Source organism: Scardinius erythrophthalmus (assembly GCF_964197995.2).
Source record: "Scardinius erythrophthalmus genome assembly, chromosome: 25".
Taxonomy (NCBI): Eukaryota; Metazoa; Chordata; class Actinopteri; order Cypriniformes; family Leuciscidae; genus Scardinius; species Scardinius erythrophthalmus.
Window position 1 is genome coordinate 4,064,232 of NC_138245.1, and position 25,824 is coordinate 4,090,055.

The following is a 25,824-nucleotide window of genomic DNA, read 5'->3' on the forward strand; positions in this document are numbered from 1 at the left end:
CGCAGTCGAACTTTTGACACACAGAGCTTCGATCCTCAGCCATTTGGAATGCCTGGGGCTCAAGATCAATTTATCCAAGAGCAAACTGAACCCCAGCCAGAGCGTAATCTTTCTGGGCACAGTTATAGACTCTACAACTATGAGAGCGCGACTCACACCAGAGCGCGCACTCTCTGTTCAACAGCTGACGGCCTCCTTCAAAGCAGGCGCACGCACACCCCTCAGAAAGTTTCAGAAACTTCTCGGTCTCATGGCAGCCGCATCACCAGTACTCTGTATGGGATTACTGCGTATGCGACCGCTCCAGCACTGGCTCAAACGCCGCGTGCCGGCCCTTGCATGGCAGTCGGGGAGCCTGCACATTATGGTGAATCACGGTTGTTTACGCGCCCTGATTCCCTGGCCGTCTCGGGACTGGTACAACGAGGGTGTGACCATGAGGGTGTGACCATGAGGGTGTGACCATGGGGGTGGCCTCCAGGAGGAAAGTGGTTTTCACAGACGCCACCAACCTAGGTTGGGGTGCGCTGCACGAGGGCAAGACTGTCTCCAAGCTTACATATCAACTGCCTGGAAATGAAAGCAATTTGTTTGGCCCTGAAAGCATTTCTGTCAAACTGCATGTCTTAGTCTGCACGGACAACATGTCGTTTGTGTCATATATAAATCCCTAAGGTGGCATCAGGTCGGGCAACCTGTTCACCATGGCGAGAGACCTCCTTCTCTGGCCGCATGGCAACATGAGCTCTCTGAGAGCAGCACATATCCCTGGCATTCAGAATCTGGGTGCGGATATGCTTTCTCAAGACAACACGAGTGGTCTCTAAACCCTCAGACGGTCCGTCTGATATGGATATATCAGCTATTCTTACCTTTTTGCCTCGAGAAACAACACTCACTGCGCAGTGTTCTTTTCGAAGAGCAGGGACGTGCTGGCCCATCCCTGCCCCAGTTGCCCCCTTTATGCGTTTCCATGATTCCCCAGGTCATCAAACAGGTCAGGGAGAACGGATGCCCAGTCCTCCTAGTGGTCCCCCCCTCTGGAAATCCAGCCCGTGGTTCCCAGAGCTGGTTCAGATGATGGACGAAGTCCCCTGGCCTGTCCCACTGAGGAAAGATCTCCTCGCACAGGCGAACGAGACGATCTGGCATCTTCGCCTAAATTTATGTGTATCTACATGTGTGGCCCATCAACGGGTACGCAGGGACCTCCCTGACAGGATTTGGAACACAATTTCTGAGGCTAGAGCCCCGTCTACCAGGCGTCTCTATGCCCTGAAGTGGTCAGTGTTTTCCGGCTGGTGCTCAGATAGACACTTTGAACCCCAGTCAAGTGAGGTATCAGTGATACTCTCCTTCTTACAAGAGCTGCTGGATGCGGGCCATTCCCCATCCACGCTCAAAGTGTATGTGGCAGCCATAGCAGCTTATCATGCTCTGGTGGCTGGCCAATCACTAGGAAGAAACAACTTGGTCGTACGGTTTCTAAAGGGAGCCAGGAGGATGAACCCTTCCAGAGCTCCTTCTATACCATCTTCCACCGTTTGAGCCGCTTCAGTCGGTTGATCTCAAACCACTTTCGCTAAAGACTGCTCTCCTGCTGGCACTGGCATCTATCAAGTGAGTGGGAGATCTGCAGGCGCTCTATGTGAGCCCCTCCTGTTTGGAGTTTGGAATAGGTGACTCCAAATAATGGAGTAATGCTGAAGTTAATGAACATTTTTGATTAACGCAACATAAGTTACATTGCATAATACATATATATTACTACAGTGATATTTAACCTGGCCATTATTGCTGTGGAAAGACTCGTGCTTTTGGGGTAATTTGGTCTGTTGAAATACCTTGTTGATGCTTTCACACTGAAAGAGTGACAACCAAAATCACAAACTCTCTTGAGTGTGAACTTATTTTAATCAAGGAATTACTTTGCGATCACTAAAAAGTATGTTCTATATAGGTGCTTTTGAATTTGTTATGTTAAGTAGGCTGTTGTATGGTATTTTGTAATTGATAGTTATTGAGATTATTGATTGATTGATTGATTGTATTGTCTATTTTTGTCTTTTGTGTTGTCTTGCTTTTCTGTTGCTGCAGTAACACCTTAATTTCCCCTCGGGGATTAATAAAGGAAGTCTAAGTCTAGAGTATGAATGTGTGTAGTGTGAATGAAATCCGGGCTTGCCATGTTGTCATTATCATGTGATCTACCAGGGTCAGTTGCATCGCTTCACTGTCATTCACAAATCCTCTCCTGTGGCCTCATGGGATAGTAAAGTGTTCATCATATGCCCACTTCAGAATCTCATCTGGGTACTTTTTGTCCACTCTTTTATTAGTACTGTGAATTTGGATATACTATTCTTGTCACTATAGTGTCAGTATTCTTGTCGCCTACTACAGTATATAGTAGTGAAATATGCAATGAAGCCAATCACATGAAACCCGGAGAGCATCAGTTTGATTCCCTCTTTGTTTAAGAGTTGACAGAATTCTCAGCTGAAGATTAACTCTTTCTCCATCTGCATTTTTTTTTAAGTTGCATTTTTGATAATTTTCACAAAACTTTCATGGCCCCCAGAATATTTTGTTGTATGAATATTTGAGCATACAATATATCAAAAGAAACAACAGAGCCTCTGCTTTTACACAAACATTATTTTTAAACAAAGCATTCTTTTTTTTATGAACACTTGAATGTGGATAAATTCGGAACAAAAAGCTGAGATAAAAGTCTTCATCTGGATTCAGAACAATGATCAAAACATAGAATGTGTAGAATAGATTGAGTCCATCAACACCCCCCAAAGCTTCACAGTCCTATACGTCTTCGTGTCTTAAATATTTCATTCTGTTACATTAGGCAGTTTTGATTTATACTATATTGCCAAAAGTATTGGGACACCACTCCAACACTTCAACAAACGTGTGAAAGAATGGGTCACTCTCAGGAGAGTGATCATCATGTCAAAATCCCTTGTGTTTATTATCTGTATCTGGATGTCTTCAGTCCATAACGTGTCTCACACCTTCCTCCACTCTGACCTCTAGGTTGTGCCAGTGAGCTTCTACCATGAGCTCCTTTACCCAGAGTCCAGTGTCTAAAATCACACACTTCCCAACTACAGTTCTGCTCACAAGTTTACATACACCTTGCAGAATATTTAAGATGTTAATAATATTAACAAAATAAGTGTGATCATAAAAATTGCATGCTATATTTTTAGTACTGTCCTGAATAAGCTGTTTCATAGATGCTGACATGTAGTCCACAAGTTAAAAATAACAACTGAATTTACACAAATGAACCAATTCAAAAAGCATGCATACCCTTGAATTAATAGAGTTGTTACCTGATGATCAATGACTGTTTTTATGTTTTGTAATAGTTGTTCATATTTTGTCCTGAACAGTTCTTCAGAAACGTCCTCAAGTTTCCTCACATTCTTTGATTTCCTAGCATCTTCTACATATTTAATTTTTTTCAGCAGTGACTGCTTGATTTTGAGATCCATCTCACACTGAGGACAACTGAGGGACTCATAGACAATTATTAGGTGAAAACATTCACTAATGCTCAAGATGGCAACACAATGCATTAAGAGTCGTGGGTTCTGCAAGGGGTGTGAAAACTTATGAGCAGAACTGTATATAATAGGTGAAAAACATTATGTCTTAAAAGAGAAGGCAAAAGTGACAAACCTGACACATGGCTCACATGATAATGAAATCATGCTGAATATAGAACGTCCAGATTTAATTCATACTACACAAATTCATATAGTTAGTGCTCACAAAGTAATTACTTGTTCAAAATAAGTGCCTAGTCAAGAGAGTATATGATTTTTGGATGCAACCACTGTATTCAAAGCCAGTTTCAGTGCGTAGCTACTCATGTAAGTTTGAGATTCGTTTGCGCAAGTGGTGTATCAGGTTCAAGTTTTCTTTTTAGCAAAATTCATCACCATGGTAACTTAAGATATTGACTCACCTGAGTAAGACATTGCAAACCTGACTAAACTTGACTAGCCAGCTGTGAGCAAAGTGACATACACTGCCGTTCAAAAGTTTGGGGTCGACAATATTTTTACATGTTTATGAAACTAGTCTTTTATGCTCAATCAATCAAAAATACAGTAAAAACAGTTATATTGTGAAATATTATTACCATTTAAAATAACTGTTTTCTATGTGAATATATTATAAAATGTAATTTATTCCTGTGATCAAAGCTGAATTTTCAGCATCATTACTCCAGTCTTCAGTGTCACATGATCCTTCAGAAGTCATTCTAATATGATGATTTGCTGATCAAGAAATGTTTATGATTATCATCAATGTTGAAAACAGTTGTGCTCCTTAATATTTTAGTAGAAATCATGATACTTTTTTTTTCCAGGGTTCTTTGATGAACAAAGATCAAAAGAACAGCATTTGAAATAGAGATCTTTTGTAACACTAACATTATAAATGTTTACTGTTAATTTAATGAATCCTTGCTGAAAAAAAAGTTTAATTTCTTAATAAAATAAAAAAAATTAAAAAAATCACACTGACCCCAAACTTTTGAATGGTATTGTTTATTGACCTGAAGTCAGGTCAGGTCAATATTAATACAAGTTCTCACATGTGGCACCAAAATAATGTGAGTTTTGGTCACACCTCCCTTACATAGGTAATTCACCGCTGGCAAAACGGGCTTTCAATAAAACTTGTCTGCGTATACAGAAGAAAGAAAAAGCGACAAATAATTGCCACTCCCACCAGTCTGCTATGGATACACGTATTAGTCAAATACCATCTGGCTTTGAAAAGGTTAGTTTCACCCATCACTAGATCGGGGGAATGAGGTTTACGTACACAGCTCTTACAAGCTGGCCTCCGTTACACATAGTCAAGTCAAGTCACCTTTATTTATATACGTATTATATATATATATATATATATATATATATATATATATATATATATATAAATAAATAAATGTGTCCTTAAGCTGGCACTGCTGGCTTCCTGTCGGCAATGGCATGTCTCCTGTCAGCCAGAGCTGGGCCATGTGTGGCAATGGCATAGCATGTTCCACGGCAAAACCAAGAGGGCCGAATGTTGGTGGGAGGAGTGTGGCCCAGATCAGTCCATTGATTATCTGGCCCAAATCAGGCTTGTAACCATGGGCCATATCAATGCACTTTCCCACATAGTAAATTTTATATTGCCCAGCTCTGTTCCACAACACCTCATTTCTCTTGGCCCACATACCGCGAAGAATGATGTCCTTGTAGTGGCCCAGATCTGGGACTAGGACCACATACGGACTATAACTGGCCTGAGTTTCAGCCAATTAATAACCCGTAACTGACTCTACACTGGGCCTGTTTTAGTATTGGTGCAGATTGCTGGAACATTTGGATTACAGCACAAGAATATAACACTTTTATGATCATTTTATTTTGTTTGTGGTGTATTTTCTTGTATTTTTTGGCCACTACAGGGCCGTCATTCTTTGCGGTATGTGGGCCGAGAGAAATGGGGTGTTGTGTGGACCGGAACTGGGCCAGATAAAATTTACTATGTGGATATGGTTTAGATATAGGGATTTAATGATGCATTAAGAATTTTGCTTAATGTTCATATTTAGTGGTTTAGTGAAGACAACTTTAGTGCATGCAGTGTTAAGAAATTATATGTATAATTTCATGTGTCGATTAGGTGATTCAAGAAATACAAACATAATGGTCTTAAATTATCCTACATTAAGTGATACAAGGTATTCCTCCTGGTTCTGGAAGCACTGGAATTCAAGTTTGTATGTGTTTTAAATAATGATTGCTCTATTTAATAAATGTATGTATGTATGTTATTCTTTTCTTTTTCTTTTACTTTGTGATATGGACCTAAGGGTCCGAAATAAGGAATGAATAGAATAGAAGATATAAATCACATATGAGATGACGCACTGACTCACATACAGACCTTTCAGTTAAAAACAAACTGTAAAAAAGACAAACACACACACACACACACACACACACACACACACACACACACACACACACACACACACACACACACACACACACACAGCTCTGAAATAGACTGCCTGCAGATGAGGGACTGATAGAAGTGGTTTACAGGATCTCTTAGAGGCCACGCCTTCAATGCGTCATTGTTTCTGGCTGGTTAAAAGCAGAGTCGAGGATAAAGGATTTACAGAAGACACTGGTAAGAAACACTTGTTTCAGTCTACAACCTACAATGAACCAAACAGACAGCAAACACGTTTTGGTAAGTGTGTGTGAGAACTGTTTTATGTGCGACCTAAACATTTTAACTACTGTGAAAAATTATTTGGTTGGTTTAAACTATGATAAATTAACCATTACCAAGCATGTAAATATAATCTTTTCACTGAATGACTGAAAGGGATTTTTTTCGTTTTCTACATTCTTCAAAAATTGTTTTTGGTTTCCATTTTCTTGTCTTGAACTGTTTATTATCCCTGATTTAGACATATGTGACCCTGGACGACAAAACCAGTCACATGGGTCAAGTTTTTTAAATTGAGATGTATACATTACCTAAAAGCTGATTAAATAAGCTTTCCATTGGTGTGTGGTCTGTTATGATAGTACAATATTTGGCGGAGATACAACTATTTTAAAATCTGGAATCTGAGGGTGCAGAGATTGAGAAAATCGCCTTTAAAGTTGTCCATTTATGTTTGCGATTGTGCTGCATTCACTCACAAAAATAAATGTTTTATATATTTACGGTAGGAAATTTACAAAATATCTTCATGTAAAATTATATTTACTTAATATCCTAATGATTTTTGGCATAAAAGAAAAATCAATCATTTTGACCCATACAATGTATTGTTGGCTATTGCCACAAATATGCCTGTGCTACTTAAGACTGGTTTTGTGATCAGCCAGATCTCACATATGTAATTTGAGAGTTATATATTGAAACAATACTCTCGTAACTCCAGGCAATATTTGTGGGGGCACTCAGTACTCTATGTGTCGAAACATGCCCAGAGAACCATTTCCAACTTCCAGATTTGCAGTGCTGCTTTAACTGCCCAGAAGGTGAGCTCCACTGACTATATAATAATACATCTGAATATATTGCAGTGACCACTGTTAATCACTAAATAATCATTCAATGCAAATCTACAGGTTGGTATGTTGTGAAGAACTGCTCCGAAGGACCCGGAGTCTACATTGGTGTGGATTGTAGTAAATGCCGCAGCTGTGAAGGTATGTAAAAACTGTTTCACCGCTGTTTACATGACAGAGTTTATAGACTAGATGCCTTTGCAGACCAGACTGGGCTGTTCATTTCAGTTCTGCTCTGAGAATACAATCCTTTTTCTCAACCTATAGAAACTGGACAGATAACGGTTTCCAACTGCACACAGTTCGCAGACACACAGTGTGCCATGGGTGAGAATAATACTTCATTTCTTAAATTTTTCATATATTTCTGCAGCTTCAATAATTTATGTTTTTGTAACATCTTTTGAAATGTTTCTTTAATACATATTGGTATGCAAATCCATCACTAGTTTTAAGGAAAACTTTTACAAGAGAACAAAAAACAAAAATCTCGGGGGACCAAAAGTATTGATATAATTTGTATTTGTAAACCCATCTGTATGCTGCTTTTGTTCTAAATTCAAATTTTCCTGCCTATGTATCTGACATTGTTTTTTCCTTTTCATTTACTTTCCCTTTTAGCTGCTGCTTGTCATTTATTTTAGTTTATTTTTTTATTTCTCTTAGTTCCTACTGCAGACCCCTCTGTTCATACACATCCAACACAGTTAAAAGGTGAGTCATATTTCATATAGTCCATCATCAGATATAGTTTTTTCTTCCTTGCCACAGTTGCCTGTGGCTAAGAGAACTAAAGATAAAAGTAATATTGCATAAAAAACTTGTATAAAAAATACAAGATAATATGCCTCGACCCTGATACATTCCTCAGGGTCATGCTGATAGTACTCCCCTTGTTAGGGTCATTATTTAGAGTTCTTTGCTACCCATAACTCGTATGTTATCACCCTTCACCACCCAGACTCAGGTAGAGAAACAGATTAATTATTCCCCCCCATTTGGGAAGGTTGAGTATGCTCCCTTGGAGCCAAAGCACTGCCCGGGCTGACGACTGTGACTTTCGAAGCCGTAGGCCTTACAGTAGGCCTCCTCGATAGTCCGGTAGCGCAAGGTTGTACTCCCCTTTCTTTAAAGGGTCGATAACACTTCTGCTGAGTACACTGCCTGTTGGCAATGTTAAATAAGTACAACGAGGCCCACAGAGATGAAGCCCCTTGAAGGCGGCTCCCCAACAAGTGGATGCGTAGCATTGCAAAGGCATCAAGTATCACTTTGCAGCCTCCCTGTTTCTAGCCCAGAGCCTGGTCAATTCTTATCAGGTTTGAACATATTGTTCCAGAATGTATCTGAGGATCATTTTGTATGAATAAGTCTGGTCGGAAGGTCGAAGGACTCTCACAAGGCCTCCCTGTTAGATCAGCCCTAGAGCTGGAGGTGCCCCCCCTTATTAGGGTCCCTTTCAGAGTGGCTTTGAAGCACTGTGTAGATCCAGGATTGAATAGAGTTACTCTCCTCGTTCGCAAGGGTTAGAAAGCGCTATAGTGAGTTCTACTCTCCAGGGTGCCCATCTCTATGATCCAGTCTATGAGCGATAACTGCCACTATCTGCAGTCCTCCCTATCGGATTCCCCTACAAGTGAGGAAAATAAATTTAAGAGACTCTGTTTAAGAAACAGACAGGTTGTTGGCAAGACTCGGTCAGTAAAATAGACCAGGTCAGCCTCCCTGGTGGCATGTGGGGTTGACTTTATGTCCCCCTCAAAAAGTGACTGGACGGGAATTCTTTTGGACCCCCTGGCCATATTCCCTTAAAGGAACCCCTTCCATGGAAGCTGTTGGTTCCAAGCTTTTGAGGGGCCTTGGTAGGCCTTCATTGTATCGGAGGCCTCTTTGAGGCTTATAGCTTGGGCAGTGGCCATAGGGAATACTGTCGCTGACAGTCTGTATGTGACCCGAAGGGGGAATGTTTTGGCATTTCAGTGAAATTTGACGTGCACTCCCCTCAGCATGGTGGTGGGGAACGAAAGGGAACGTCTAGGTTACGACTGTAAACTCTGTTCCCTGAGAACAGGGAACGAGACACTGCGTCTTTCACCATGCCTCAGGGATGCCTGCTCAACAGTCCCTTCAGCCGGTAAGATGTTTACATGTTCTCTAGGCGCCCCTTATATACTTCTGGGTCGCACTAGTAGTGACGTCATAGGCTGTCAACGGCCAATAGGATTGCCATGATTAGGTAAGTGTTTCAGACACTGGTTCACATGGAGGCGTTCCCCAAAGCATCACATCGACGCACTGTCTCGTTCCCTGTTCTCAGGGATACAGTCGTAACCTAGACATTTTCATTGGTAGTCCCTTTGCAAGATGTTATTGGGCCAAGAAGCTAAAAAGAAAAAGAAAGGAAAACATCAACAATAATAATAATCCAACAAAACATTATAATCAACTCTACAAAATACTTTTAAACACGATATTCAATGGAAAAGTATAGTTGTTTCGTGAAGCCGTGTGAACTGGGATCGTTTTGACAATGTTGTCATCCGTATGTGAAACTTTTAAACAATGCAAAGTAAAAACATTGATGGTTTTTGTCCACTGTTGTCATGTAAATGTACCCTCAGATACCCCTCAATAAACCCATGCAGAAATATATATATTATATTAACATATATTAATATGTGCTAATTATTATTAATAATATATTAATATGTGCTAATTATAAAAATATTCCATTACAGTTTAGTAGTAATGATTTCATGAAGTTCTTCACTGAAAAAATAGAAAACATCAGAACCACAATTATAAACGTTCAATCCTCAATCGCGCCTTATAATTCAGCCTCAATTATCACCCCGCAAGAACAATTACAGTGCTTTACAACTATAGAACAAAAAGAGTTAAATAAACTTTTTACTTAATCTAAAACAACAACATGTTTACTAGATCCTATACCAACTAAACTATTGAAAGAAGTGTTACCTGTAGTGGAAGAGCCTCTCCTCAATATTATTAACTCGTCTTTATCTTTAGGTTATGTTCCAAAAACATTTAAACTGGCTGTTATAAAACCTCTCATTAAGAAACCACAATTAGATCCTAATAATCTAGTAAATTATAGACCCATTTCAAATCTACCTTTTATGTCTAAAATACTAGAAAAAGTTGTGTCCGCTCAACTGGGCTCTTTCTTACAAGAAAATGACGTCTATGAAAAGTTTCAGTCTGGGTTCAGGCCGCATCATAGCACTGAAACTGCGCTCGTTAAAATCACAAATGATTTACTTTTAGCTTCTGACCAAGGCTGTATCTCAATATTAGTTTTACTTGATCTTAGTGCTGCGTTCGATACTATAGATCATACAATACTCTTAGATCGATTACAAAATTATACTGGTGTTCAAGGACAAGCATTAAGCTGGTTTAGATCGTATTTATCTGACCGCTACCATTTTGTTTATTTAAATGGAGAAAAATCTATCATAACTCCAGTAAACTATGGAGTGCCGCAGGGATCTGTGTTAGGCCCTCTATTATTCTCAATATATATGCTGCCACTTGGAAATATTATAAGGAAACATGGAATTAGTTTCCATTGTTATGCTGATGACACTCAAATCTATATTTCATCACGGCCGGATGAAAACGCTAAATTATCCAAATTGACAGAGTGTTAAAGATATAAAAGATTGGATGACGCGTCATTTTCTTTTATTAAATCCAGACAAGACAGAGGTACTACTTATCGGTTCAAAAAACACCCACAAAACCTCTCACAATACAACTTTAACATAGTAGGATGTCCTGTTACTTCATCCTCTACAGTAAAAGACCTGGGTGTTATATTAGACTGCAACCTGTCTTTTGAAAATCATATTTCATATGTAACAAGAACAGCCTTTTTCCACCTTAGAAACATTGCTAAGCTACGTAATATGCTATCTGTTTCTGATGCAGAAAAGTTAGTTCATGCATTCATGACTTCGAGACTAGATTACTGTAATGCGTTATTAGCCGGTTGTCCTGCATCCTCAATAAACAAGCTACAGTTAGTCCAAAATGCCGCCGCTAGAGTTCTAACTAGATCAAGAAAATATGATCATATAACACCGATTTTATCATCACTACATTGGTTACCTATAAAGTCCCGTATTAATTACAAGGTATTGCTACTGACTTATAAAGCCCTAAACGGCTTAGCTCCAGTCTATTTAACGGATCTTCTATCGCCCTATAATCCATCGCGCTCTTTAAGGTCACTAAATTCGAGGCTTCTGGTCATACCTAGGATATCCAGATCCACCAAAGGAGGGAGAGCATTTTCACATTTAGCACCAAAACTCTGGAATAGTCTTCCGGATACTGTTCGTTGCTCAGACTCGCTCTCCCAGTTTAAAACTAGATTAAAGACGCATCTCTTCAGCCAGGCATTCATATAATACTTTTAATCTTACAGTTAAATCCGACCTCTAGCTTATAAACACCAGAGGAGAACTTGCCCCCGACTGAGCCCGGGTTCTCCCAAGGTTTTTTTTTCTCCATTAGGTCACCTGATGGAGTTTTTCGGTTCCTTGCCACTGTTGCCTTTGGCTTGCTCAGTTGGGGATATTTAATTTAATTAATCAATCAACGATACTATTGATCAGCATTACCAAACGTAGACGTTCCACTAGAAACAAACATTGATGTATTGTTCTAATTTATTGCTGTGAAGCTGCTTTGATACAGCCTGTGTTGTGAAAAGCGCTATATAAATAAACTTGACTTGACTTGACTTGACTTAATTGCTTTGCCCCATTTCCCCCTAGGACAACTGCCACAGATAACCTTGTGAGTTTATCTTCTTTTTTTAACGTATTTGCTTTGTGAAAACTGAATTCATGGTGAACGTTATAAAGTATTGAACCAATCCTCAGGTATGGCTGCTCATTTGTGGTAGTTGCTGTCTTCATGCTGGCTGTGATCGTGGCAATCTGCTTTATCAGAATCAGTAAATCTGGTGAATCTGATGAAAGCTCTGCAGGTAAACAACCAATCTGCTCTTCATCTTTTGTCATTCTGTGTACTGACACAAACACTAATGAAATCTTGACCGGATGTGTATTGATTGTGTTTTTCAGAAGAACCATTAAAAGACACAGAGACAGTCTAAAGAAAATCTTAACTCAGGAAAAGGCCGACATCATGTGAATTATCATAAGGATTTAATGAAATTAGAAATACTGCAATACAAAAAGTTCTATATTGATGGTCATAAAGTGCAGGCTAGTGCTGGGCGGTTTGACCAAAAATCAACATCACGTTTTTTTTCTAAATTATACCGGTTTCACGGTTTTTACCGGGTTTTTTTTGTGTGTTTTTTTTTTCTCAAGCATGATGGGTGTTTACCACATTTTCTACTGAGTGAGAGAGGAAATAGTGCAGTAGATTTACTTATAATGCCCTATTTTATTGTCATGAGTGAATATTATAGAAAAAATCCACACTAATATTAATAATACAGGTTTGCAAGGCTGTTTACAAAGAGGTGCCAGCAGGACGCGCTTTAGGAGCGGCAGAAACAGTGGTTTCCCCGGTAACGGCTGTACACAAAGCAGCAACGCTCATAAACACTGCTTTATCAGGAAAGATAAAGAAAGATTCAATCGTAATAACAAAGAAACTTTTCTTAAGACCGTCAGTTCACTTCAGATACGTTAATACAGTATAAAAACACGCGCGCCGCAAGAAAAAAAGACTCTCACCCCCACACGTCTCGTGCCCATTCTAGTCAATGCTTGTGTTTCAGATCGAAGCTTCCCAGAAGCGGCTCTCCGCGCCGCTTCGCTAAATATAGGCGCCTGGTCTATTTTGACGCACCACGTGGAGGACGGAATAAAACCTTGTCGCAGCCGTAATGCGCCGCAGACGTGTGTTGTAAATGAGGGGTGAGACTGTGTCGCGCAGCGCCGCGTTCCGATTAAAGCGACATACACCGGTTTTGCGGTATATTAAAAATTCATATCGTAACAAAAATAAACACCGGTATTCGGTATGAACCGGTAAACCGCCCAGCACTAGTGCAGGCTAGTTCAGATTTTTTTTTTTTTTTTGAAAGTCTTCATTTGTTGAGTCAGTAAACATACCTCTCCTGTGACAGGAGATCATAATGTGATTTGAGTTTACTCTATAGAGGCACTGAGGGCTGTAGTTAAGAAGATGCTGTGAATGTGTACTGTAGGTATGTGCACATCTGTTTATTTAGAAATGTATCTATAGTCAGATATATCTACTTTATTTTATAATGATGCTGTGTATCATTTTTATTTTTTTATTTGTTTTATTTTTTTGTTTTAAAAAAAAGGATTTCTAAATTCAGTAAGTGTCTTTTTTGTATCAGATATTTGTAATTGACAGAATTTTATTTGTCCAAATAAATATAGTACTATTTTTTCCTCAGTGGAATCGGCACACTTTGTATTAGGCGTCTTTAACTACTATGTACCTACATTCAAAAATAAAATAAAATAATAATTGTTTGGTACAACTTATTGTGTTGTTAATGTATTGCAAAACACTTGTGCTGCTATTGAGGGTTGATACGGGTTGGTTAGGACAGGTTTGGGTTGGTTTAATGGTGGTTCAGGGGTAAGAAGGTTCAATAGTGTCATTATAGATGGAACTACAAATTACATGGCTACGGGCATGCACGAACATGTCCTTAAAACAACCCTTAACGTTCGTTTTCAAAACTGTGCAACTCGCCGAGTGGTTAGTGCTGTTCGTTGATGTTCCAAAACAAGTAGCGTAGCGAAATACAGTTTCTGTCGTGTTTTATTTGGCATTTTGTAAAATCCCATTGATTTCTGTTGGAGGACTCATTGCTCGTTGATATTACTGCGCTTCAGTCTCAAATATCGAGCGGAAGTTTATACGCGGTTGTGAGGTATCTGAAAAAATAGTTCCACTATAGCAAATAACACGGATTGAAATCGTACATTGCGCCGATATATTTGTTTTTAATCACCAACGAACACCACTAACCACTCGGTGAGTTGCACAGTTTTGAAAACGAACGTTAAGGGTTGTTTTAAGGACATGTTTGTGCATGCCCATAGCCAGCTACTCTGAAGGCTGAAGGTCAAAGGCAATTCAAAGGCAAAAAAGGCAACGAGTCAAAAAGTCGAGACAGGACCCATCGTCAACATTTCTGTGTCCACCACTCTAGTTCATCCAAAACAAACCAGAAAAGAGACTCAAAGTGCTAAATACCGGAATTATCCTTTAACTTTTTATGCTAAAATAACGGCTAGAAATGCTTTTCTGCAGATTTACGTTCGTTTTAATGTGAAGCCGTCCGAAGCATTATGCATTTGTCACAAATTAGTCACATTAGAACAATCACATTATATATATAATTTGTTTTTTCATTCTGAAGATTTTTTTTTTTTTAAGTGACTGGATGACAGATAACGACCACTTATTGTATTATATATGATCAAATTTGGCCTTTATATAAAATTATTTATTTTAGTTGCATGTTTGTAATTTCTATTCGTTATGTCTGACCAATATATGAAAATTGTCTGTGGTTTTGAGACATCAAATAAGGCTTTATTTATTCAGAAAAATAGGTAATTATTTTGTTAACTTTTTTTTCAGCAACCAATAAAAAGAAAAGTAATAACACTGCTGCTTGGAATTTTATCAGAATGCATCTGTAAATCATTTCACTGACAGTTGCACTTTCATCGCAAAACAAAATGAATACATTCATTTTTTAAATTAGTTTAAGAAACGATTCCAAAAATTAAAAAAAAAAAAAATGTAAAAAAAGTATACAGATAAATGATGTTTGATGGGTATGATGATAGATAGGTTATCTTATTTTCATTACAAGATGACAACTGGCAACTTTGATATACCTGTATAATGACCATGTAACATTTGTATAAAATACAGGGTGGGCCATTTATATGGATACACCGTAATAACATGGGAATGGTTGGTGATATTAAAGTCCTGTTTGTGGCACATTAGTATATGTGAGGGGGCAAACTCCTCAAGATGGGTGGTGACCATGGTGGCCATTTAGAAGTCGGCCATCTTGGATACAACTTTTGTTTTTTCAATAGGAAGAGGGCCATGTGACACATCAAACGTATTGGTAATGTCACAAGAAAAACAATGGTGTGCTTGGTTTCAACGTAACTTTATTCGTTCATGAGTTATTTACAAGTTTCTGACCACTTATAAAATGTGTTCAATGTGCTGCCCATTGTGTTGGATTGTCAATGCAACCCTGTTCTCCCACTCTTCACACACTGAATGGCCCCCAAGGTCTCCCGATCTGACCCCCTTAGACTTTTATCTTTGGGGTCATCTGAAGGCAATTGTCTATGGTGTGAAGATACGAGATGTGCAGCACCTGAAACTACGGATACTGGATGCCTGTGCTGGCATTTCTCCTGCGGTGTTGCTATCAGTGTGTGAAGAGTGGGAGAACAGGGTTGCATTGACAATCCAACACAATGGGCAGCACATTGAACACATTTTATAAGTGGTCAGAAACTTGTAAATAACTCATGAACGAATAAAGTTACGTTGAAACCAAGCACACCATTGTTTTTCTTGTGACATTACCAATAAGTTTGATGTGTCACATGGCCCTCTTCCTATTGAAAAAACAAAAGTTGTATCCAAGATGGCCGACTTCTAAATGGCCACCATGGTCACCACCCATCTTGAGGAGTTTGCCCCCTCACATATACTAATGTGCCACAAACAGGACTTTAATATCACCAACCATTCCCATGTTATTACGGTGTATCCATATAAATGGCCCACCCTGTAGACCATTTTTTCTGCATGTTTTGTCTCAGATGCTTTTTAAATGCAGATGCTGCCAGGCATGCAAAAAATGCTCTGATACAAGAGGTCAAGAAGATGGAAGATGCACTGAAGAGGAGGACAACTACTGCCTTAGCTGCTACAGCAGATCCAGCAGAGAAGGTTTCTCATGCAGAAGCAAGCGGACACACAAGCAAGAGCACCTTCATGATGATGTTCGATGAAGTTCTCAAGAAGCAAGAAGAACCTGGAGGATTAATCACGAGTGCTCTTCTTCAAATACAAACGTATATGACAGAGCAAATTATCCCTCGGTCTGAAAACCCATTCCATTACTGGGCAGTGAACAAGCTTCGTTTCCCTGCTCTTGCTACTACTGCATCAGCCTTTCTCTGGGGGTACCAGTGTTGAGAGTGTGAAAGACTGTTTAGCACTGCCTCCAACATTCTAGATGAAAGAAGGAACCGACTAAAAGCAGAGAGAGCAGAAATGCTAATATTCCTAAAACAAACCTGCCAATGATGATCAAGTGAATCCTGAAGCAGGTTTGTGTTACTGGTGAAGTCTCGATTTACCGGTCAATCTACGTTCCTACTCTCACCTATGGTCATGAGCTGTGTGTCATGACCGAAAGGACAAGATCCCGGATACAGGCGGCCGAAATGAGCTTTCTCCGCAGGGTGGCTGGGCGATCCCTTAGCGATAGGGTGATGTAAGGGTGGATTCCTGCAGTGGTTCAGTCTGCAAGAAACGCCGAATGACTAAAGAAACGTTATTAGCAAGATGGTAGAAAACTGCACATTTCTGGTCTATTCCACCCACTGCCACTTATACCAATGACGGAAATAATCGCAGTTACAATAGCTTAATATTTGTGGGAGAGTGTTGCTACAGAGAGTGAAGATATTGTATTGCAATATGTAGCACTTCAAAGTCAATACCAATTCAAAACTAGTTAGCACATTAGTTGTAATTGAAAAGGTTTAATGACAAAATATGGTTATGGTTACACTTAAAATACCGTAGTTACAAAATAGATGTATGAGATGATGATAATTTATATTAATAATTGTACCCAGCATATATGAAAAAATTTTACCTGAGAGAGAGAGAGAGAGAGAGAGAGAGAGAGAGATAGAGAGAGAGAGAGAGAGAGAGAGAGAGAGAGAGAGAGAGAGAGAGAGAGAGAGAGAGAGAGAGAGACAAAGAAAAGAGGAGGCAAAAGGAGAGAGCCCCAAGAATAAGAAGAGAGCCCCCAAGAAAGGGACCCAGAGAAGAAGAGAGCCAGAGCATCAAAAGAGACAGAGCAACAGTTTCAACCTTCTTTTATCCTTTCCCTGACCATGTGACTAAAACCCAAATGTGAGACATTCAAACTGACCAATCAGATCCACCACTGTACTAAAGGTGTGACAATTCATCGACCCCCAAAGTACAAACATTTGGCCTGCAGGCCTAGATCACTATCAGAAACCTCTGTGCCTTAGGAACTCCAAATGGTCTTTGTGGTGGAAAGAGGGGATGGAAACAGTAAAGCAAATATCTTTGTTCATTTAAAATATCTTGGATTATTTTCAATTCTACAGTGAGAAGCTCGGTCACTTGGGAGGAGCTCAGGAGGGGTCAGCTGAGGTGGCTCGGGCATCTGTTCCGGATGCCTCCTGGACGCCTTCCCGGGAAGGTGTTCCGGGCGCGTCCCACCAGGAGGAGGCCCCAGGGAAGACCTAGGACACGCTGGAGGGACTATGTCTCCCAGCTGGCCTGGGAACGCCTCGGTGTCCCCCCGGAAGAGCTGGAGGAAGTGTCTAGGAAAGGGAAGTCTGAGCATCCCTGCTTAGACTGCTGCCCCCGCGACCCGGCCCCGGATAAGTGGAGGATGATGTATGTATGTATGTAGATTTAGAATATTACTTTTTGGATTTTCTTCAGAAAATAATTTAATCTGATAATTGCAGTAAATATTGTTAAGATTGTTTGTGATACACCTAGTAAGTGTTGAAATTATTGTTAATTTTGCTACTGCATCATTCAGTTTTCTTAATAAAGTTGTCAGCCATACATTTTTTCCCCTTTTTCATCAAGTAATGTGCAGTCAGATTTGGTATTACTTTCTTTACCTAATATAAATAAATCTTAATGACCAAGTAAATTGTATACATTCTTAAGTTTTGAAGGTAAAAAAACCTCCACCGATATCGGATTGGTATCGGTATTGGCCGATACTCAGAATGTTGGTATCTGATCGGTTTTGAAAAAGCGGTATCGTTGCATCCCTAATTTTAAGATGAAGAGGTGTTTTTTTGGTTTTCAACTGTGATAACTAATGTGCAGAATCAGGTTCAGGTTCCGGTTCCTTTATTTGTACCCGTAGGTAGATTTGGTTTGCAGTGTCAGAGTGTCATCCATACATTTAGACAAAACACAAACAATAAACATTTGACGATACAAAAAATTAAAAATAAAATGAAAAATATATAAATAATCACAGAATTAGACCTATAATGAGCATCGGTGCTCCCTGGTTTTTGTGGTGCACTGTGGGATTTTTCAGGGAGCGAATGTTCTAGTGCACTGGAAGGATTTTGCGATTTTATACAGCCCTTAAAATGGACTGAACTAGGGAGCCGCACCCCATGTCTACATGCCTAAATTCATTGAGTTGATTTGCTGATTAGATATTTGCATTAACAAGCTATTGTACAGGCATAACTAATAAAGTGGCCAGTGGGTGTATATTATACCATTGAAGTGAATATGCTTACAGTGATCTAGACATGATTTGTGCCTCTAAGGCCTGGTTTCACAAAACCAGCTTAGTTTAATTAAGACATTTAATTAGCTTTTATAAATGTGCCTTAGAAAGAAAAAAAAAATCATTGACATTTTAAGATCAGTGCAAGTTGCTTTCAGTTAAAAGAGCACAAACATGTATGTTAGTCTGAGACTAGCTTAAGCCTTTTCTGTGAAACCAGGGGTAAGTACTATTTTTTGGGATTTCTTTAAATTCAGATTAAAGAAGAAAGTTTCTCAATCTCCTTTGTTTCAGCAGTTTCTGGTCCTATGTTTAAAGTTAGAAGACAGCAGCTGTAGGAGCCATAAGTTAGGCTATGTGCTTCTTTATATAGATGTGGAATAAATATCTGTGTACATTAAGCAATTGTTAAATAATAATTAATAATTAAAGCTGCAAGCAGCGATGAAAGGGCCCTCGCACCCCTGCCATCAACACTCGGTGGCTTTAGGAAGACAGAGCATGGTTGGGAAATGTACATTTAAGGAGGTATATATAGTAAGAGTATGTCAAAGTCACTTACAAAATGTTTTGTATAATGGTGATAATAGCATGCTTCATGACTCAGCTAAGTGTTGCTAGCATGTTTAGTCTGTTCCTAGCATGCTTAGTACACAATAATTATGTGGTTAGTACTGCATTACTGTGTTAACCATGTCAGTTTCTGTTGCCAGTAGGTGGCGTTATGACTATAACTGAATATGAGCATGGATGTGTGTTCAGGACAGAACTCTTATCAAACGTGTGAAGTTTGGTGCAAATTGGACATTGCCTTCTTGAGTAACAACAAAGTCATGTTTCATTGAATTAGCATTCTTTAGCACTTAGCTAAGCATTGTTAGCATGTTTTAACATGTTTCTAGCATGTTTAGAACTCAATGGCATTTTTAACATGTTGCTAGAACGGCATCAACGTGTTAAACATATCACTTCCTGTTGCCAGTAGGTGGCGCTATTACTATAACTGAACATTCTCATGTAGATGTGTTCAGGCCATGACTCTTATCAAAAGTGTGAAGTTTGGGGCAGATTGGACATTCCATGCCTGAGTTACAACAAATTCCTATTTAATTGCAATAATAGCATGCTTTAGCACTTAGCTAAGAGTTTGCTAGCATGTTTTAGCATGTTTCTAGTATGTTGTTAGCATGTTTAACACTTGCTGGCACTTTTTTATATGTTATTAGGAGTCCATAACAGTGTTAAACATGTCACTTCCTGTTGCCAGCAGGTGGCGCTATGACTGTAACTGAATATAAGCATGGTCATGTGTTCAGGACAGAACGCTTATCAAAAGTGTGAAGTTTGGGGCAGATTGGACATTCCATGCCAGAGTTACAGCAAATTCATATTTAATTGGCAGTAATATATTCTTTAGCACTTAGCTAAGTGTATGCTAGTATGTTTTAGCATGTCTCTAGTATGTTGGTAGGATGTTTAGCACCTACTGGCATTTTTTTATATGTTATTAGGAGTCAAGAACAGTGTTAAACGTCACTTCCTGTTGCCAGCAGGTGGCGCTATGACTATAACTAAATATGAGCATGGGCATGTGTTCAAGAGATAACTCTTATCAAACGTGTGAAGTTTGGGGTAGATTGTACATTGCCTTCTTGAGCAACAACAAAGTCCTGTTTCATTGAATTAGCATGCTTTAGCACTTAGCTAAGTATTGCTAGCATGTTTTAATATGTTTCTAGCATGTTTAGAACTCAATGGCATTTTTAACATGTTGCTAGAACGGCATCAACGTGTTAAACATGTCACTTCCTGTTGCCAGTAGGTGGCGCTATTACTATAACTGAATTTGAGCATAGACGTGTTCAGGCCATGATTCTTATCAAACGTGTGAAGTTTGGGGCAGATTGGACATTCCATGCCTGAGTTACAGCAAATTCCTATTTAATTGCAGTAATAGCATGCTTTAGCACTTAGCTAAGTGTTTGCTAGCATGTTTCTAGTATGTTGCTAACCTGTTTAGCACTTGCTGGCTCTTTTTTATATGTTATTAGGAGACCACAACAGTGTTAAACATGTCACTTCCTGTTGACAGCAGGTGGCGCTATTACTATAACTGAATATTCTCATGTAGATGTGTTCAGGCCATGACTCTTATCAAACGTGTGAAGTTTGGGGCAGATTGGACATTCCATGCCTGTGTTACAGCAAATTCCTATTTAATTGCAGCAATAGCATGCTTTAGCACTTAGCTAAGTGTTTGCTAGCATGTTTTAGCATGTTTCTAGTATGTTGTTAGCATGTTTAGCACTTGCTGGCACTTTTTTATGTTTTTATATGTCCACAACAGTGTTTAACATGTCACTTCCTGTTGCCAGCAGGTGGCACTATGACTGTAACTGAATATGAGCATGGTCATGTGTTCAGGACAGAACGTTTATTAAAAGTGTGAAGTTTGGCGCAGATTGGACATTGCCTTCTTGAGTAACAACAACATCCTGTTTCATTGAATTAGCATGCTTTAGCACTTAGCTAAGTATTGCTAGCATGTTTTAACATGTTTCTAGCATGTTTAGAAGTCAATGGCATTTTTAACATGTTGCTAGAATGGCATCAACGTGTTAAACATGACACTTCCTGTTATAAGTAGGTGGCGCTATTACTATAACTGAATGTTCTCATGTAGATGTGTTCAGGACAGAACGCTTATCAAAAGTGTGAAGTTTGGGGCAGATTGGACATTCCATGCCTGAGTTACAGCAAATTCCTATTTAATTGCAATAATAGCATGCTTTAGCACTTAGCTAAGAGTTTGCTAGCATGTTTTAGCATGCTTCTAGTATGTTGTTAGCATGTTTAGCACTTGCTGGCACTTTTTTATATGTTATTAGGAGTCCATAACAGTGTTAAACATGTCGCTTCCTGTTGCCAGCAGGTGGCGCTATGACTGTAACTGAATATGAGCATGGTCATGTGTTCAGGACAGAACTCTTATCAAACGTGTGAAGTTTGGGGCAGATTGGACATTCCATGCCTGAGTTACAGCAACTTCCTGTTTCATGGCGAAACATCGAAATTTGTCAGGCCGCCGAGGACCCGCCCTTCGACGAAAACTCAAGATCTTCGCAATTTAACGTCGCAAAGGCCTTAAGATTACACTCACCAAATTTGAAGATGATCAGATTAAAACTGTAGGAGGAGTTCGTTAAAGTACGAGGCCTGAAAATGGCAAAAACTGCACAAAAATCTGAGAGGAAGTTGAAAATGGCTGACTTCCTGTTGTGTTTAGGGCTATGCTCCAAGAGACTTTTTTGTAGGTATTAGGTCATTACATGTATGTACCGAATTTCGTGCACGTACGTGGAACGTTGCGGGAGGCGCACTCCGTTGAACTTTTATAGGTGGCGCTATCGAGCCGTTTTGCCCCGTCCAATTCTGAAACCTATATCAGATGTAAATTTTCGCCAGTTCTGACGCGTGTGCAAAGTTTCGTGAGTTTTCGCGCATGTTTAGGCCCTCAAAAATGCAATTCAATGCGGAGAAGAAGAATAATAATAATAATAATAATTAAAGCTGCAAGCAGCGATGAAAGGGCCCTCGCACCCGTGCCATCAACACTCGGTGGCTTTAGGAAGACAGAGCATGGTTGGGAAATGTACATTTAAGGAGGTATATATAGTAAGAGTATGTCAAAGTCAGTTACAAAATGTTTTGTATAATGGTGATAATAGCATGCTTCATGACTCAGCTAAGTGTTGCTAGCATGTTTAGTGTGTTTCTAGCATGCTTAGTACACAATAATTATGTGGTTAGTACTGCATTACTGTGTTAACCATGTCAGTTTCTGTTGCCAGTAGGTGGCGTTATGACTATAACTGAATATGAGCTTGGATGTGTGTTCAGGACAGAACTCTTATCAAACGTGTGAAGTTTGGTGCAAATTGGACATTGCCTTCTTGAGTAACAACAAAGTCATGTTTCATTGAATTAGCATGCTTTAGCACTTAGCTAAGCATTGTTAGCATGTTTTAACATGTTTCTAGCATGTTTAGAACTCAATGGCATTTTTAACATGTTGCTAGAACGGCATCAACGTGTTAAACATGTCACTTCCTGTTGCCAGTTGGTGGCGCTATTACTATAATTGAACATTCTCATGTAGATGTGTTCAGGCCATGACTCTTATCAAAAGTGTGAAGTTTGGGGCAGATTGGACATTCCATGCCTGAGTTACAGCAAATTCCTATTTAATTGCAATAATAGCATGCTTTAGCACTTGGCTAAGAGTTTGCTAGCATGTTTTAGCATGTTTCTAGTATGTTGTTAGCATGTTTAACACTTGCTGGCACTCTTTTATATGTTATTAGGAGTCCATAACAGTGTTAAACATGTCACTTCCTGTTGCCAGCAGGTGGCGCTATGACTGTAACTGAATATAAGCATGGTCATGTGTTCAGGACAGAACGCTTATCAAAAGTGTGAAGTTTGGGGCAGATTGGACATTCCATGCCTGAGTTACAGCAAATTCATATTTAATTGCAGTAATATCATTCTTTAGCACTTAGCTAAGTGTTTGCTAGTATGTTTTAGCATGTCTATAGTATGTTGGTAGGATGTTTAGCACCTACTGGCATTTTTTTATATGTTATTAGGAGTCAAGAACAGTGTTAAACGTCACTTCCTGTTGCCAGCAGGTGGCGCTATTACTATAACTGAATATTCTCATGTAGATATGTTCAGGACAGAACGCTTATCAAAAGTGTGAAGTTTGGGGCAGATTGGACATTCCATGCCTGAGTTACAGCAAATTCCTATTTAATTGCAATAATAGCATGCTTTAGCACTTAGCTAAGAGTTTGCTAGCATGTTTTAGCATGCTTCTAGTATGTTGTTAGCATGTTTAGCACTTGCTGGCACTTTTTTATATGTTATTAGGAGTCCATAACAGTGTTAAACATGTCACTTCCTGTTGCCAGCAGGTGGCGCTATGACTATAACTGAATATGAGCATGGTCATGTGTTCAGGACAGAACGTTTATTAAAAGTGTGAAGTTTGGCGCAGATTGGACATTGCCTTCTTGAGTAACAACAACATCCTGTTTCATTGAATTAGCATGCTTTAGCACTTAGCTAAGTATTGCTAGTATGTTTTAACATGTTTCTAGCATGTTTAGAAGTCAATGGCATTTTTAACATGTTGCTAGAATGGCATCAACGTGTTAAACATGACACTTCCTGTTACCAGTAGGTGGCGCTATTACTATAACTGAATATTCTCATGTAGATATGTTCAGGACAGAACGCTTATCAAAAGTGTGAAGTTTGGGGCAGATTGGACATTCCATGCCTGAGTTACAGCAAATTCCTATTTAATTGCAATAATAGCATGCTTTAGCACTTAGCTAAGAGTTTGCTAGCATGTTTTAGCATGCTTCTAGTATGTTGTTAGCATGTTTAGCACTTGCTGGCACTTTTTTATATGTTATTAGGAGTCCATAACAGTGTTAAACATGTCACTTCCTGTTGCCAGCAGGTGGCGCTATGACTATAACTGAATATGAGCATGGTCATGTGTTCAGGACAGAACGTTTATTAAAAGTGTGAAGTTTGGCGCAGATTGGACATTGCCTTCTTGAGTAACAACAACATCCTGTTTCATTGAATTAGCATGCTTTAGCACTTAGCTAAGTATTGCTAGTATGTTTTAACATGTTTCTAGCATGTTTAGAAGTCAATGGCATTTTTAACATGTTGCTAGAATGGCATCAACGTGTTAAACATGACACTTCCTGTTACCAGTAGGTGGCGCTATTACTATAACTGAATATTCTCATGTAGATATGTTCAGGACAGAACGCTTATCAAAAGTGTGAAGTTTGGGGCAGATTGGACATTCCATGCCTGAGTTACAGCAAATTCCTATTTAATTGCAATAATAGCATGCTTTAGCACTTAGCTAAGAGTTTGCTAGCATGTTTTAGCATGCTTCTAGTATGTTGTTAGCATGTTTAGCACTTGCTGGCACTTTTTTATATGTTATTAGGAGTCCATAACAGTGTTAAACATGTCACTTTCTGTTGCCAGCAGGTGGCGCTATGACTATAACTGAATATGAGCATGGTCATGTGTTCAGGACAGAACTCTTATCAAACGTATGAAGTTTGGGGCAGATTGGACATTCCATGCCTGAGTTACAGCAACTTCCTGTTTCATGGCGAAACATCAAAATTTGTCAGGCCGCCGAGGACCCGCCCTTCGACGAAAACTCAAGATCTTCGCAATTTAACGTCGCAAAGGCCTTAAGATTACACTCACCAAATTTGAAGATGATCAGATTAAAACTGTAGGAGGAGTTCGTTAAAGTATGAGGCCTGAAAATGTCAAAAACTGCACAAAAATCTGGGAGGAAGTTCAAAATGGCTGACTTCCTGTTGGGTTTAGGGCTATGCTCCAAGAGACTTTTTTGTAGGTATTAGGTCATTACATGTATGTACCGAATTTCGTGCACGTACGTGGAACGTTGCGGGAGGCGCACTCCGTTGAACTTTTATAGGTGGCGCTATCGAGCCGTTTTGCCCCGTCCAATTCTGAAACCTATATCAGATGTAAATTTTCGCCAGTTCTGACGCGTGTGCAAAGTTTCGTGAGTTTTCGCGCATGTTTAGGCCCTCAAAAATGCAATTCAATGCGGAGAAGAAGAATAATAATAATAATAATAATAATAATAAACAGAGCAATTCCAAGAGGGTCCTCACACCATCGGTGCTCGGGCCCTAATTAAAGCTGCAAGCAGCGATGAAAGGGCCCTCGCACCCATGCCATCAACACTCGGTGGCTTTAGGAAGACAGAGCATGGTTGGGAAATGTACATTTAAGGAGGTATATATAGTAAGAGTATGTCAAAGTCAGTTACAAAATGTTTTGTATAATGGTGATAATAGCATGCTTCATGACTCAGCTAAGTGTTGCTAGCATGTTTAGTCTGTTTCTAGCATGCTTAGTACACAATTATTATGTGGTTAGTACTGCATTACTGTGTTAACCATGTCAGTTTCTGTTGCCAGTAGGTTGCGTTATGACTATAACTGAATATGAGCATGGATGTGTGTTCAGGACAGAACTCTTATC

General features: G+C 39.3%; 1 protein-coding gene across 1 annotated transcript; it reads left to right on the forward strand.

Moving 5' to 3' along the window:
• The first annotated feature begins 6,217 nt into the window (after positions 1 to 6,217).
• LOC308685599 (uncharacterized protein) lies at positions 6,218 to 13,596 on the forward strand. Its single transcript, XM_081357480.1, has 8 exons — positions 6,218 to 6,285; positions 6,992 to 7,091; positions 7,182 to 7,262; positions 7,389 to 7,448; positions 7,788 to 7,835; positions 11,927 to 11,948; positions 12,035 to 12,141; positions 12,239 to 13,596. The coding sequence occupies exons 1-8, from the start codon at positions 6,256 to 6,258 to the stop codon at positions 12,268 to 12,270; spliced, it is 480 nt and encodes a 159-aa protein (XP_081213606.1). The 5' UTR covers positions 6,218 to 6,255; the 3' UTR covers positions 12,271 to 13,596.
• The last annotated feature ends 12,228 nt before the right edge of the window (positions 13,597 to 25,824 follow it).

Bases quoted from the DNA above. Each gene is read 5' to 3' on its own strand.
- LOC308685599 (XM_081357480.1), top strand. From the start codon at position 6,256: ATGAACCAAACAGACAGCAAACACGTTTTG. The intron at 7,092-7,181 runs GTGAGCTCCACT...GCAAATCTACAG, and splicing joins CTGCTTTAACTGCCCAGAAG to GTTGGTATGTTGTGAAGAAC. The intron at 7,449-7,787 runs GTGAGAATAATA...TATTTCTCTTAG, and splicing joins AGACACACAGTGTGCCATGG to TTCCTACTGCAGACCCCTCT.